Source organism: Squalius cephalus (genome assembly GCF_949319135.1).
Source record: "Squalius cephalus genome assembly, chromosome: 7".
In the NCBI taxonomy this organism is placed as follows: domain Eukaryota; kingdom Metazoa; phylum Chordata; class Actinopteri; order Cypriniformes; family Leuciscidae; genus Squalius; species Squalius cephalus.
The window spans coordinates 10,402,598-10,419,265 of NC_137128.1; the positions used below are offsets into that span (position 1 = coordinate 10,402,598).

General features: G+C 38.6%; 1 protein-coding gene across 1 annotated transcript; it reads right to left on the reverse strand.

The window, feature by feature from the left end:
* Nucleotides 1–1,833: 1,833 nt before the first annotated feature.
* On the reverse strand, nt 1,834–3,068 carry foxq1a (forkhead box Q1a). The gene has a single exon (XM_079876448.1). It carries the CDS (start codon nt 2,925–2,927, stop codon nt 2,076–2,078), a length of 852 nt encoding a protein of 283 aa, XP_079732574.1. The 5' UTR covers nt 2,928–3,068; the 3' UTR covers nt 1,834–2,075.
* Nucleotides 3,069–16,668: the final 13,600 nt, after the last annotated feature.

Consider the following 16,668-nt stretch of genomic DNA (forward strand, 5'->3'; position numbering starts at 1 on the left):
GAGACTGTTTGATGAGTGTTGCAGACATAACATGATGTCAATTTAAGTTATTTTAATAACGACATTTGTGACTAATTTATATGAACTAGTGCTCAGTGAATAGTTCTCTATTTATCTATCTATCTATCTATCTATCTATCTATCTATCTATCTATCTATCTATCTATCTATCTATCGATTGATCGATCTCTCTCTCTCTCTCTCTCTCTCTCTCTCTATCTTTCTGTCTGTCTGTCTATCTATCTATCTATCTGTCGATTGATGATCTCTCTCTCTCTCTCTCTCTCTCTCTCTCTTCTCTCTCTCTATATATATCTTTCTGTCTGTCTGTCTGTCTGTCTGTCTATATATTTGTTAAATGTCATAAATGTCATAAATATGTTATGTCTATATATCATATGGATATGTATCTCTACATATAGTCACAGCACTATATTGGTTGTTTTTGTTTTATTTTGCACAAACTATTGTATTCATTACGTCACTTTTTTATATTTATGCTTTTTCTATTTTTTCCAATCCTTGTGAGCTGCTAAACTTTCGTTGTTTTAATGAAAATAACAATAAAGATATATTTGATTATATCCTACTCTATAAAGGACACAGATATATGGACATTTGATCTACTTGTGTGGGTTATCCATCCTCCTGCGCACGCGAATTCATGCTAATATTCACTTTTTTTAGGCTACCCCTTTAACTTAAAATTCACCAGTTGATCGTGCATTTGATATCATAGTTCCCCAAATCCTGCTTTTGAAACGGGCTGCTTTTTAGGAAAATGGTATTGATTTATCTATTGAGACGTGACTATTTTCCCAAAACAAAGTAAATACATAAATAAAGACGAGCGAAACTAACAATAATAAGAACAACAAAACTACTGATATTACTAATAATAAGAACACGGTAATTTTGTTAAACACGATGAAAAGTTTTTAAGAGGCAGACTTTTAAAGCAGAAACAAGGACAGATTCAGATTTATAAATTAAGCGTTAAATGGCTTTTAACATGTTAGGTAAATCACTACTTGGCCTTGAAATCTGAGTCATGTCATCTTATCTTCAGGACCGCGGACAGCTCGTGTGGGACTTTTCCACCATGCATCCTACCAGGATTCTACATTGATTTGTTTTATTTAATATTCACAGCTGCCGCAAAATGAAGCTGATTTATCTTGTTTTGTTTTCCTTCACCAAAGTCTCACGCTCTCAAAGTGCCCAGCTATTAATATACTGTACAAGTTTGAAGCATTTGGGTAGTGTGGAAACAAAAACAAAAGTATGAAAACTATAGCTATAAAACTCACTGGTTATTGCAAACATTATAATATTTTACATTTATGAACATTTCACGAGTTTACACTTACATCGTAGGCTATTAAACAGAGTAAAGATTATGTGTATTTGGCGTGCTGTCCGGGGGAGGGCTCCGTGCTCGGAATTTGGCCCGAACCCAGAGTAACCCAGAGTATTTAATTAGGTTTAATTATCTGAACGTGCTCCTCCCGAACTTTGTTAATAAAACATCATTTTATGATGGCTCGTGAAAATGTACTATTTGCACACATGACAGAACTCACAGAATATCATTTAAAAAATCAATGACTGATAGGAATCAATTCGTGTTCAATTTTAAAGCATGTTTTATTATTCAATATAAAATGTGCATGCAATCTGTCAGTAAAATAGTAAACATTAATTCCAGTTAACGAGATTGATGCAGGAGCCTCACTTTCATCATAAACTGAGTTTGTCTCTCGAATAGCAAATCTAAACAAATATCATATTTAACTTTCATAAGAATCTTTTGAGGCGCCTGGTTCAACACACTTAAAGTCAAATAAATACATTGAAAACAACTTAGAACAACACAACCGTTCAGTAGCACAAACAAATAGATAGTATATTAAATAGTTCACAACTTTGTCTTTTCACTCCTTTCCGTTTTGCATAAAACTTTCCGGAGCAAAAGGCGATTTATGCAGGCGGGTGAAATGTGTTTTGCAAAAACGTCTGTGTCAAGTCACTAGTGCTCAGAAAGTGCCGAAGTTCCCCACCCTAGACCAGCAATATTATGACAACAAATACTCAATCCTGAACGGGCTGTACGCGGGCACGGGTGTGTGCGGGATCGAGAGGCACTCGGATGGGGGCAGGAAAGGGACAAAGTCCCGTTGGTGACGGCAGCTGATCGCAGGGTTCTCGGGAGACCCATAGCCCCGCATGACAAAGGGCATCATGTCCACTCCCCCCTGCCAGGTGTCAGGTTTGTGAACAGGGCGTTCCTCTTTCCTGAAAGGTCGGCTGAGGATGCTGTCAATGGCGAAAGAGCTCGTGAACTTGACGCTGGAAGGAGGCGTCGCGATAGAGTCCCTGCATGTGTCCCCTGCAGCAGCTTGGCTCGGCCCCTCTGGCTCCTTGCCGGTTTTTTTGCTGATGCGCTTTCTCCTCCGACGAAACACTCCGTCCGCGAAGGTGTACTCGCTGTGCGGGTTCAGCATCCAGTAGTTGTCCTTTCCCCACGGCCTGGAGGGATCCCGCAGCACCTTCAGAAAGCAGTCGTTCAGGGACAGATTGTGCCGCACTGAGTTCCTCCAGCCGGTGTAGGTGCCTCTGAAAAACGGAAACTTTTTCATGAGGTAGTCATTGATTTCAGCCAAAGTGAGACGGCCTGTGTCCGAGTCCCGGATGGCCATGGCGATGAGAGCGATGTAAGAGTACGGGGGCTTGGGTCTCCGCGTATAGGGCTTGGCTTTGCTCTCGGCGCCCGGGGGAACAGGTGCGGGACTGTGCGCCACGCAGTCTCCATCCGAGCCCAGCTCGTCCTCCGCGGACATCGGCGACGGGACACTGCCCTCGGCGTCGCTGCACAGCTCCACGGGCTTGCAGTCGTAGTGACCCCCGCAGAAAACTTCCAGTTTCATTCTGTGACAGTATTAACTGTTCGCGCAAAAGCCGCTCTGCTGAAAAAAAGTTCCCCAAAAAAGCGCTAGAATAGCCACGCGCGCTGTCAAACACAATCCCGAGTGTGAGAGTGACAGGAGCTGTACCTGCTGAAGATAAAGCACTTCACATCCCGAGCGCGCGCTCAGCTGTCTAATATAGCAGCTCACCTCCGGGTAAGCCTACAGGGGGCGGGGCCTCGGGAGCTGACTTTAAGTCTTTAAAAAAATCTTAAATCTTACGAAAACACTCAAGGATCATGCACACCCTGTTTTGAAATAAAGCGGTCGAGCGTATGTACAAACATCGCTTTTAGACTCGTGATGAATTGCTTTGTTGATGTGAAACGGGTTTCGTCACTGTAAGGTGGGTTCACCTGCGCCTTTGCTCACCTTTACTCCACGCACTCCCAGAGGAGTTTCACTTCGGGAAACCAGGTGGCGTGCGTTTATCAGACATCACACACCTTGTGCGCAGTGCAGTCATAGAAAACCTTTAGGATGCAGTACAGTCTTGATGCTAAATATAATAAAGTTAGAACTCATTTCGACAAACCTGGTTTGTTTGTGATCTTTGCTAGACTTTTTATGGTGTTGTATTTGATAAATGGCAACATGTTGTAATCATTTCCCATCCTTTTTATGTCAGTTTAGTTGTTTCACGAGTTCACATGTTAATGAACTCTGATGTAATATTATAATGCGTATTTGGCTTGCTGTCCGGGGGGAGGGCTCCGAGCTCAGAGTACTCCCCCCTATGAATGTATAGACCATGGTATCTATGAGCAGACCCAGCCAAAGTGAGGTGATGGGGTGGTGGTGGGATGCAGAGAAATTAGTCATGAGACAGGAGGTAAGGGAAGGCTTTATTTATACTGGCTTCTTCTTGTGCTGATTGGATGATTACCTGAACATGCTCCTCCCGAACTTTGTTAAATAAAACTTCATTTAGAACAACTGGTTGATTACAGTAAAGACGGATGCATTTTTTAAAACAATATCTTTTTTAAAACAATGTCTGTTTTTTAAAAGTGATATCCTGTTTAGCATCCTACTCATACACATGTAAATAAGACGCACAATGCCAATTATGAATTCCGTGTAAATTATCTGTCTTCTAATTTTCAAACATTTAGGCAGCAGGTTTGAACTCGAGTTAGATTGCAAAGATTTTATTCATAAAACAGAGAATGGACCCATTTTGTTCTGTTGTGTGTCTACAAATGAAATACATTTATTACATAAGCAAGAAGAATTATGGAATCAGGTGTGATGGTTTCGTATGTGTGCACTCTTAGAAAAAAACTGAGTTCTATATTGGAGTTCTATATAGAACCTTAGGGTTCTTGACTTAATTTTAATGACCACTTTATGCCAGAAAAGGTTCTATAAGGAGAAATGTCTTTAAACATGAAAGTATCATGCAATCATTTATTTCATTCCCCCCAGTGATAAAGTATACGTTTACAAACTGTTTAATTAATACATTTTTATTATAAATAAATCAAAACAAAATTAATTAAAACCAAATCCATAAAATGGTACAATGATGGGAACCCCTATTGCACCTGAAAGAAAGAAAAACTTTTATATAGAGCTTTTTTTTTTCTTTTATTGTTTATTTTGGAAATAAGCTAACTGACTCTTTGAAACACTAAACCAGGACCTCTGTAAGTGCTGACGTCATTCAGATAACAGTGACACACTGTAGCAGAGTTACTCAGTTACACAAAGATACATACGTTTAATATGACACTCAATTATTTGTGCCCTGACCTCTTAATTTAAAAGAAAACATGTATTCATTTCATACATATGAGTATACGGTCTGATAGGATCAATAATTTGTAGGCTACATTTAAAATTTCCTGATTTCTTTGTGTATCACAATGAAGAAAAGTTTTAAAAAAAAGGCTGAAAAGGATCTTTCTCTATCTAAGTTCAAGTTCACACACTTAGATAGCGTTGACAACATCACAACTATGACGAGAAGAACCAGGTGTGCTTGAGCATTCTGTCCTTTTTACGGTCGCATCTTGTGACATCATGTCCTGTTTTTGGTTCGTTTAGATCAGGGGTGTCAAACTCAGTTCCTGGAGGGCCACAGCCCTGCAGAGTTTAGCTTCAACCCTAATTAAACACACCTGATCAGCTAATCAAGTCCTTCAGGCTTATTTGAAAACTGCAGGTGTGTGTGTGTTGAAGCAGGGTTGGAACAAAACTGTGTAGGGCTGTGGCCCTCCAGGAACTGAGTTTGACACTTGTGGTTTAGATGTCTTTAACCACACCAGAGTTTGCTTGGAAGCGGATCGAGAACCATCTTTTCAGCGCTGGTGCGCATCAGGGTTCGGATGGCAGCGTTCACACTTATTCGAATTAACCACACTAACAGAGTTCGTTTTAATCTAACCATATACATAATGTGAACCTAAGTACACCAACTACCTAAGTAGTTCAATTTCTCTTTCTTATATACGTCTACTCCATCACAAAAAAATCACAAAAAATCTGCTTTCAGTCAGACTGTGGTGACAGTTTAAAAAATGAAGCCGTCGTTTCATTCAGTGCTAGATTTGTCTATACATAATAAGCATTTGAAATGTGATCATTTTTGTATCTGATGGTGTTGACTCATAGGAATTATAGGACATATACACATTTTTATGAAGAAAATGCAATGGTTTGATACACTGTACTAGTACTCAAGAATCAGAGCCAATATGCAGTCATTTTCATTATCATTATAGGTTTCTGATGCATTATCTTCTCTGCCAAGCAGCATAGAGAGGAGAAAGGCCCACTGTCAAGTTTATTATGCTACATATTTATAATGAAGAGTTTACTAAGTCACAGAATCTGCTGGATGCCTGAGACGCACAACATCATTCTCCAATCTCACCGTTTTGAAGATCTGCCCATTGTTTTCCTTTAACCTGTCGCACTAAGACTCAGTGCCATGCTTGGTCTCACAGGTTTCATGTGTGAGGTTGGTGTGCCATTAAAGAATTGCACTCTTACCAGCTGCCTGGGCAGTCTAAACCGCAACTTAAATATTTAGATAACAGAAATCTCTCATGAAGTGCTATGCAGATATTCATTAATGTGTGAGAAGAGGTTTACCACACACTCTTCACAGTTGGCCAATTGGACGAAGTAGTAATTTTCTGCTTCCATACTGTGTGCGACCACAAGAACGCTGGTACCTGCAGTACGTCGTTACGAGTTCCCTTCAAAACAGACTTTCACTGAATAGCTATGAGACAGTGAAAACAATTAAAGGGTGTGACAGAAAAAGCATGATGTCCCTCGCTTATTAAAATAGATAATCAAGTATAATAAGTTCCATTGAATGTCCACAACATATTATTTAGAGCTCACCTTTACAATTCAAAAGGCAAGATTGGTCTATTTAATGACTCAAATGATGAAATGTACAATCTCAATTAGTTTTGTAAATATCGTTTCAAGGTTCACTCATTTCTGAAAAGCAAACAGTCAGAGCTAATTAAATCTGGCAAATGTCATACGGAGATCTTCCACCACAGAAAATGCACAGCTTGTTTTTAATGAACCTAAGTAACACTAATAATGGCATTTGGTAACAAATTACAATAAGGTTCCATTTGTAATCATTAGTTAAACAGGAACTAACAATATTTTTTTATTCTTTGTTAATATTAATTAGTAAAAATCGAATTTTTCATTGTTCATATTAGCTCACATTGCATGAACGAATATTAACAAATACATCTTTTGATTTTAAAAACGTATTAGTAAATATATTAAAAATGCTGTTGAAGTATTGCTCATTTGTTCATGTTAACTAATATAGTAAATCATTTTAACAAATGAAATGTTATTGCAAAGTCTTACCAAGATTTGCATTAAATCAGGACTTTTTTTTAATAAACACATTTTTTTTATTAGACTTGAAAATTACGTTGGAGTTAGTGGAATTGCATTGGCATGGTTCAAATCAGACTTATCTGACCATTACCAATTTAGTAAATGAAGAGATGTCATAACGATCACAAGTTTAGTATGGAGTACCACAAGGTTCAGTACTAGGACCATTGCTGTTCTCCCTGTACATGCTACCCTTGGGAGATATCAGTAGGAAGCATGGCATTAGTTTTCACTGTTATGCTGATGATACCTAGCTGTATATTTCTTTGCGCCCTGACGAAATTTACCATTTCACAAAATTAACGAAATGCATAGCTGATTTAAAAACTTGGATGACTAGTAATTTCCTACTTAATTCTAAAAAAGCAAAAAAAAAAACAAAAAAAAAACAGATATTCTAATTATTGGACCAAAAACCTCCACACGTAATAACCCTTGGATATTCTGTCAGGTCTTTATCATCCGTTAGGAGCCTGGGTCGCCTCTGGCTTGCTCAGTTTGGGACACCTAATATTCAACAATATTATTGATCTGACTGTACTGACCACTGTTGTATGAGAACTGAACTGAGCTGAATGATGACATGTTTTTGTGTGCATTTTTATGCATTTCTGAACTGACTTCAGCTGAACAATAGCCTGTTATCACTGTAAAGCTGCTTTGAAACCATCTGTATTGTATACAGTACTGAATAAATAAAGGTGACTTGATTTGACGCCACCTGGTTTTCTCTACTTACATTTTTTAATGAGCGCAAGATTTTGGATCTTATACCGTTATTTCCGTTATGTGAAAGTAGTTCATTATAACTTGGCCAAAATCATGATGTGAAATGTCAGAGGCAGAGTTGTTTTTCTTCCACCAGTCCAAAAGGAATGGGTATTCCTCTATGAAAGCCTGGCCTGGACCTGCTTACTCCACACTAGCCTAGCCAAATAAATATGGCACATACTGTGGTCTGCAGCGCTGCGTTATGCAGGGCAGGTTCGACAGAGAATTATGATGGACCAGTGGAGTTATAGGCATGTGCACCCTCTAATTTTCCCCTCCTGTGTTTATATGTGGCTTTCCAGAATGAAATTGTTTCCAGTAATCTGGAGCGCACAACTAACAGGCCCAAGCATAAACAGTCGAGAGTGTAGGCCAATCCTGATGGTGTTTTTTCTTGAACAATGCAGATGGAATTGAGAAATTTATCAGGAGTAAAGAGGAGCTTTCTTTCTGCTTCTACATCAGTCTTTGGTTCATTGTTCCTTTGTACTGACAACAGTAATGACCTTCAGACTCAGTAACCTTTTAATGAAGTTTACATTGTAATGTTCCTCAGACACCAGACCCATCTATATCATCAACTGAGCAAGTGTCTCCACACCGTTTGGAGGTCATTGAAGAAAGAGCACGAAACTCTAAGCCTGGTAGACGAACCACTGTTGCAATCTCTTTTCCACAGCCTAGAGACTTTCATAATTTCAAACAGAAACAGCACTTTAAGCCAGGAGTGATTCTTTCCACACAGTCACATTAGATCTAAAATCATCCAGGAACAGTTGGCACATAGTCCAACAGCCTCTTTGATAAGTATTGCATGCTTAAATTCAGAGTCTTTTCAATTAATTATGAAAATTAGGTCAAATCTTGTCAAGGTGTGATCAAACAATGTTTAGTGACAAACAAGGTATGTTTCCAATTATTTGGTGCCAACCCTGAGTTTTAGGCACCATGGAAGTGGTTCGGCTTTTAGCGTTGTTCAGCTGTGAGCAAAGTGACACATGACTGATGCAGTAAAGCCACTCCCCCAGTTTCTCTTAATCCAAATTAAAGGTCACTACATAGCCTATTAAAAGATTTTTTAATTATTTATTTTTTGATTATTTGTTAAAATTATACGCCTAATCCATTACACTTGAGCAATTTTCGTTTTTAAATAAATGTGTGTGCATATATATATATATATATATATATATATATATATATATATATATATATATATATATATACAGAGAATATGTAATAGAAATGTAATAAAAATTACTACATTTGAGTTTACATGTTCAAATATCTGTATATCTATTATCAACTATATAAACTAACCTCACAACTTTCACTTGCACTGATATATCAAGATATTTTCTTCTTGATGTGTAAATGTATTTCTATACTTAATTTTCTTCAATCTCGGCAGAACAGAGAATTGAATCACGCCAACTCTCTAGCGAGAATTGAATCACAGTTTCTCTATGTTTCAAGGCATGTGATTGGCTGTTCACTAGTGATGTCACACTTTCATGTGCACGCGCTCCATGACCTCAGGATCAAAGCCTGAGTTAATAGAGAAAGTTGATGATCAGTGTCATGGTCCCAAATAAAGCCTGATTGGATTGTTTGGGTTTTGTCAACTTGAAACTAATCATGTAACGCTAAGTTTGTTCAACTACCATCATGGTACAAGCCCCAGGAGTTTGTGAACATCGTAAGAGATTCCAGAGCAGGGAGACAAACACGTTAAAGGGAACATGCCTGTAATTCCAAGCATATCATTCTGTTATTTTTACACCTCTTACACATGCAGTAGTACAATGCATTCTTCACATAATATTTCATAAAGAAAATAATCACAGTCATTAGCACTTTCTGTTCCATAAATACCTATAAAAGCATGGTTGTTTGGAAATGTGTATGCATTACAAGGATGACATTAAAATTCCTATCCTAGGCCTGTTTGTAGATGATCATCTATAAATACTATCCCCAGTTCCCAATTCAAACTTTAAAATGTTTAAACATGATGAAGAATCAAAACCCTTTCATTACATGGAATGGATGGTGAATATTAAAAAATATTATGATGATAAAGAAAGATGCAGTGGAATGTTAGACTTACTGCAAAAACGCAGATATGTGGCGTCTGTCAAAGCACTAGCTGATTTTATTTATTTTGTAATTATAGTACGAGGATCAGTGGATGAACGTGAATGAAGTTCAAGTTCTTTCACGCTCTTTGATAAGAGGGGTAGAAATCAGAGACTGGTGCAGAAACAGGTCTTAACCTGCGGAGCCCATTGTGGATCATCTATTTTGCTAACAAGGTCTCCTCACCTCGATACTGTATAAAACCTTGATGGAAGAAAGAATACATTGAGACTGCCAATGAAACTAACAGAGAACAGTTACTCGATAACTGAAGAGCTGCATTATGGAGTTTGCACACAATGTGAATCAATTTGGTTCAAAATTCTGAATTTTAATGAGCTGAGGTGCTTATTTGTAACACTTATTTAGTAACTTATTTATTTGTGCAGCACAAACCAATCACTTACAGAGCTATACATATATATTCAGCTGAGATATATTTTACATCAAAACTCATCATAACAGTTGTAAGATTTTTCATCACTCACAAAATACAAAATAAAACAGCTGGTTATGCAGCTTGATATTCCAAACTGGTATTTCTTACAAAATTATTTCAGTGTGTGGTCGTAATTATAAACGCACTGGTAACGCAAATACTGTAGTTTTAACGTTTACTTACCTATAGCATATAATGTAGCCTATCATACAGCACATTGACTCAAAATAGCCCAGATAGCACATGTACGTCTTTTAAAGAGCACTTTGTCTGGAAAGCATCAGCTGTGTTCAAACATCTGATGAACGTCTTTAAAAAGTCAGTTTTACATGCATTCTAAATCATAAACATCTTAAAGAAATTGTCTAAGGCCCTGTTTTCACCTGGTATTAAGATGTGTTTTGGTTTATCGGATACGAGATAAGTAGACGAGGGAGACTCATTCCCGTTTACACCTGGTGTTTTAATCCGTCTCTTTTATCCACTTTCACCCACTTCCGTCCTGATTTCTTCGAGAAGAGGGTCCATGGTCGGGTAAATGTATGAACTTTTTCAGATCTTTCAAACTAAGGCGCGAAATAAGCTCACGCAATTCACATATAAACGGCCCAGAGATGACGGGAAAACACACGGAGGGCATCAGCTTTAGTTTCTGCTCTGACAGACACAAGACCAGCTGAATGCTGCGAGTGTGTGTTAGAAATCAGCAATGGTGAGAGAACATTGTGCTTGGGACATTTTTACCTTTAAACCAAACTTGGATCTCCAGCCGACAAAGTTTAAATCCTGTTTGTCTAGAGCTCTTCCTATAATGTTACTCATTACGTCAGTAGACGGAGAGCAGACGGTGTTTAGTGGCTGTTTGAACACATTCGATCACATGAGTGTTTACACTATGAAAGCAATCCGGTCGAATGCGTTTTCAACTTCCTCTGGAAGTTCAAAACATTTTAGACTCCGTTTACACCTGTATTTAGTGTCGTCCACTTGTGATCCGATAGACCAAAACACATCTTAATACCAGGGGCAAACAGGGCATAAATGTCTATTTAACATCTGAGAAGAAACGTCTCATAGACGCATTGCAGCAAACACTCTAAAAAAAAAAAAGTCTTCCAGATGAAAACACGCACATCAAATAGACGTCTCTGTGATGTACAGTACTTTGCTATCAGGAAGCCAAAAACAACAACTATAAAGATGACAATAACATTAACTATATTAGTGTCTGCATTAACGAATGATAATATTGTTTCTAAGTGCGTGCTGCAGTTTTGTCGCCTGCCGCTTTAAATGCTCGAGTGCTTTCAGGCAGGATGGATTCTGATTGGCTGTCAATGTTTTTATTTCAGCTGAAAAAGTAATTGTTCTGAAAGTGATTCCAATTATAGTTTCGCTGTGCCATTATCATTACAGTTGTGATGTGAAGTCTGCTATTCTTTTATATTCAGTTCTATTATTAGAACTAGCCAATATCTAAGTCATTATCATTATAGTTATCGTCCTTGTTGTGAACAAGCCTTTAATGTTGTAAAATTCATCAATTATGAAACAAAATCAATTTCAGCTATACATATATATTGCAGCACTACAAATTGATTGATTGGTGGATTAATGGATTAATGGATTGACGGACTGATTGATTGATCAGCCGACTGACCCACTATCGCTGGAAACGACGCAACAACAACGAGAGATTTTTTTTCACCCCTTTCTCTTTCATCCTACCAGAATGCCAGTGGTATCTCTCCTGCACAGTATGGAGTGAGCGTGCCGTGCCACTCCCCTGGCAGTATCCACACTAACCTTCCCACCTCCCTCTCGCCCTCGCACTCACTGCTCTTTTTTTCTGTCTAAACTTGAAAAAAGAACCAAACAACTTACTCACGCATGGGGTTTGCACGAGATGTGCGATCCTGCCGTCCCCTCCCCCATCGGAGTCTGTTCTGACTGCCATCTCTCGCACACTCTTTGCTTTTCTGTAGAGAAGCACTGAAAGAGTAATTGTCCTCAGATTAAAGATGACAGAAACAAGGGAAAACCACTTTGTTTGTTGACTTATCTTCTCATGTGTTCACGCCCAGAGTTTTCTTTTTTTCTTTACATGGTCCAGGAGACATTTCATTTCATTGAATTCCTTCTGAGAAACACAAATGCATAACTGAGATTATTATTGTAAGACAACAGAGGTATAAATTATTGTTGTTGGCAGCTCTGAGAACAGAGAAGAAATGTTTGAGTTCACACTGAGATCTCTCACTTTTAACTGCAGACTTTGTTATTATGGCAAATCAGAGCACTGAAATACTGTTGAAATCTGTGAAACTCAGAAGACACCTTTTTCTATGGAGAATCATCCAAAGAAATTTCACAGAATGTCTCCATTTATTATTGCTGCTCTCTGAGAGAAACAGAGATTCCACAATACAAAATAATAAATTATTATTCCCTTATTTTTCAGTAAAAATAGATTTATTAGAGAAGAAATGCAAAAGTGCATACATTTTTTTAGGGAATATGTCTTGGATAAAAGTAAGTTTTTGTACCCCTTCAACTAATCTTTTGCATATTGCCTTTAGGGTAAGAAAAATAAACTTGTATCTTGTTGCTGGGAAATAATAACAAAAATACTGAATGAGAACATTTTTTCAGTACATTTGTGTTCTTGTTGTAATGTATGAGTCAGCTCTATTAGCAGGAAAAAAACTGTAAGAGCCCTGTGTGATTGCTGATTGTCTGGTTAAGATCTGTTTTGCATGTCAGGCAACAGATGATCTGAGAGCTAAACTTTCAGAAACTCTCTTATGTTTCAGAGAAAGATATAGCCTATATTTGCAGCAAGTCACCATATTGTCAGCGTCTGATTGCAGCAGTGATTAAAAAAAGGGCAGGATAGGCGCAACAATTCTTTTATTTAACACAAACTCAAAATAAAATACTCAGAATACTAGAAAAACTTCATAAGAACAACCAAACAATATCCGACATGGACAGACGATGAAAAGAAAGAAACACAGGGCTTAAAAAACCATGCAAACTATTCAATGAAATGAACAACAGTTGCAACTACTCAAACAATCAATGAAAAACCATGGAAACAAACTGAGACACAGGAAACTAAACACGTGCAAAACCCACCCAAAACAGAAACAGATCATCTTTTACACATATAAAACACACTTAACTGATAGCAACTTGCACTGATATATCTTAAAACAGGGTTCACCAATCTCAGTCCTGGAGGGCCGCTGTCCTGCAGAGTTTAGCTCCAACCAGCTCCAACACACCTGTTTGAAAGTTTCTAGTATGCCTAGTGCAGTGGTTCCCAAACCTGTCCTGAAGGCCCCCCAACACTGCACGTTTTCTTTTTCTCCCTACTCAAACACACCTGATTCAACTCATCAGCTCATTATCACTTGGGTTAATTGAGCTGATGAGTTGAATCAGGTGTGTTTGATTAGGGAGACAAAGAAAACGTGCAGTGTTGGGGGGCCTTCAGGACAGGTTTGGGAACCACTGGCCTAGTGAGACCTTGATTAGCTGGTTCAGGTGTGTTTAATTGGGGTTGGAGCTAAACTCTGCAGGACAGCGGCCCTCCAGGACCGAGATTGGTGAACCCTGTCTTAAAACATGCCAGTGTCTTTTTTTTGTTGCAAGATGCACACCAGTAATGCTTTCTAAGGCACATTTATACAAGCTACTTAAATGTCCTAATTGAACAAGGACCTAATCTTGGTTTAATCTAAGCCCATCAAATTTAAGTGAGTTTATGCTCAAAAACAAAACAAAAAAGCCAGTGAGCTCAGAAAATAATTGAAAGGAAAAAAATATGGATTAAGAAAACCTTCTTTTTTTTTTCAGTGCAGAGACCTTGAAGTTAGAGGATTCTAGAGTTGTATTTGTTCGCTTTACTTGTCAATGTTATATTTCGAACACAACTTCCCCCATATGAGATATGTGGAACAAGCCATGACAGGTGAGGAGCCTGCAGAGACTAGTGTAACTTACTGAAGCAGGAGAGCTTTAAACCAGCTTTCATGCAGCTGATTGTATAATGGCAGCTTTTAACAAGGGTGCTAATAGTTTACTCCTTGACTGACATTCACAAGCTGGTATGCAGAACTGTTGAGCAGCCGTCTAGTCGTTACTGTCACACTCACACACTATCTGGACTTTCGTTTTCAGTCTGCACCGGTTTCACTTAGGGGATGCTTACACAACTCCTTTTTCAACTAAAACCGTACAACTTTTTATGCATTTTCGTTTTGACAATGGTGTCATCTGTACGTGGAAGAAGTTTTTTCTTTGAGTTTTCTGCGTACAGTGTCAAAATGATCCCCATTCATATGTATCCGCGAAAACGACTAAAAACGCTGTATTCTGCTGCCAGGCTATTAGATGGTGATGAAACACTATAGACTGAACATGTAATACGCATGTGCATGACGTCATCGTCTTCAGAGATTTGCGTTTTTGTTGTTTACATGGAGACCGTTTTCAGAAACTTGCACTTTGAAACCTGTTTTCAAAAATTCAAAAGAATAAAAAAAAAAATAGTTTTATTTGATAACAGTGTCGTGTAAACAGCCCCTAAAATAGGTCAAATAGATAGAGGTGTCTTCTGAGTTTCAAAAGATCGTTACAAATCACATTGTATGACATGGATCTAATAAACTTGGGTAGGACATGTATGTAGACTGTACGATGATGACACCTACTGAATCGTAGGCTACGACCCAAGTAAGTTTAGAAGAATAAAGCGTCATCAGCATGTGCTATTGGTAAACAAATAGAGCGAGATGAATCGTACTTTGGCAATTGTGGTTTTTATGCCCGCTGAAAAAAAGAGGAATCAAAAGAGGAGAATATGGTCATGGATAGGGAAAAGAGGACAACTTGGCATGCCAGTTTTGCAAATGGAGCTTGAGGTAAGTCGTTTTAAGTTTTAGCGCCATGTCGTGTTGATCAGTATGCCATTTCATGCTGCATATTTATTCTCTAGTCAGTAGACGTAGGTCGTAGCAGCAAACACACTGTGAGATGATCATGCTAAATTTATGACACTGTCGAAGGATATCTTTGGTCTCAAGACCGTGACAGCGGCCGTCTTTGAATCTCTCTCACTGAACGATGACTGGACCGGCGTTTAGGAGCTACTACCACAGAAATCACCACGATTGGTCATGTTTAGTCTGGGACAGACCAAAATCAATGTGTACCGGGCATTAGAGTACATCCAAAATGCGCAGTGTTGGGCCTCCATGACCAGGGTTGAGAACCACTGCTATAAAGCACTATTTGAATAAATGTGACTTGACTTTATCATCATCAAATGGTGAGCCAAGCTGTCACAGCTCGGTTGTTAAGGTGTTTAACGTGTTGCTGTGTGGTCGCTAAGGCGTTCCAGATGGTTGCTGAGTGCTTGCTTAATTTTACCGTGTAATAATTGCAGTGCAACCATGGTAATCTCAGTCAGTCTTTAGGTGTTCAGTGTTTGAATAGAGGTTTTTCTTGAAAAATCAAGATGAATGCGAATCACCAATCGATATACTGTGTACTCTGCACCTATCTTTTTGTGTGCAGATTACTCTTTTTCAGTCGTGCCCCATTCTTCAAAGCGAGCCCATCAAAGACAACAATTACAGCTGGCACAGAAATGAAGGAGGGAACACAGTGCTTCTCCTCACCTGTACGTGAACTTGGTTTCTTGCAATCTTAATTGCTGGTGCCGGTGCATTTTTGCTTCCACCTGCTCTGACAGATTGTTTACCGCAGCCCTGAGGTGAGAAGACAACACAACCAAAATAGAAACTTCAGCAGGCACCAGCCTGTTCCACACAAAGCCGCCCAGGTTATTTACAGCATCTCCATTTATTTTTCACAGGGTTGAAAGGTTCATTTGCAGGTTCGAAGCCACAAATGAGAACGAGAGAAAATGGTTGACGAACAGGCGATTTGAATAAAAGCAAACTGCAATTGCCAAAGTAAAGCGTTTTATCTTTGCGTTTGATTGTGCTAGTTCTCTTCTGTTGGTGTGGTGAGCTATTGTGTTCAAAAGACAAAGTCAAACCCGGTGACCTGTTGAACGTTGCGGTCCAATCTTGTTTGCATACAGTTGTCTGGAAGCTGAAGTGTCACAATGTCGACCATTATGGCAAAATCGTAATGCACAGTTTGAAAGAGGCATGCGATGATACCCCAACAATCTTATCTATCTCCCAAACCACGGCAGCTTATTCAATGTCAATTACATTCAAATGCACAGTTAAGGGAAGCAAATGCAAAGCAGAACGCTTGTTTTCTGTCTGCTCGGTGAATGGTATCTCAGTGAAAATCTCTGGGACTTCCAAGCATATTTTCATGAATCACCGATAACCTGGGGTAGAAATGCTACAGCGAACAACCATCAAAGCAAATGACATTAATTATGGTTAAATGTCAGAGAGTAGTATGAAATCTGTTCACACA

What these genes read in the sequence shown, in the direction of transcription:
- foxq1a (XM_079876448.1), bottom strand. Translation starts at nt 2,927, where the DNA reads ATGAAACTGGAAGTTTTCTGCGGGGGTCACTACGACTGCAAGCCCGTG.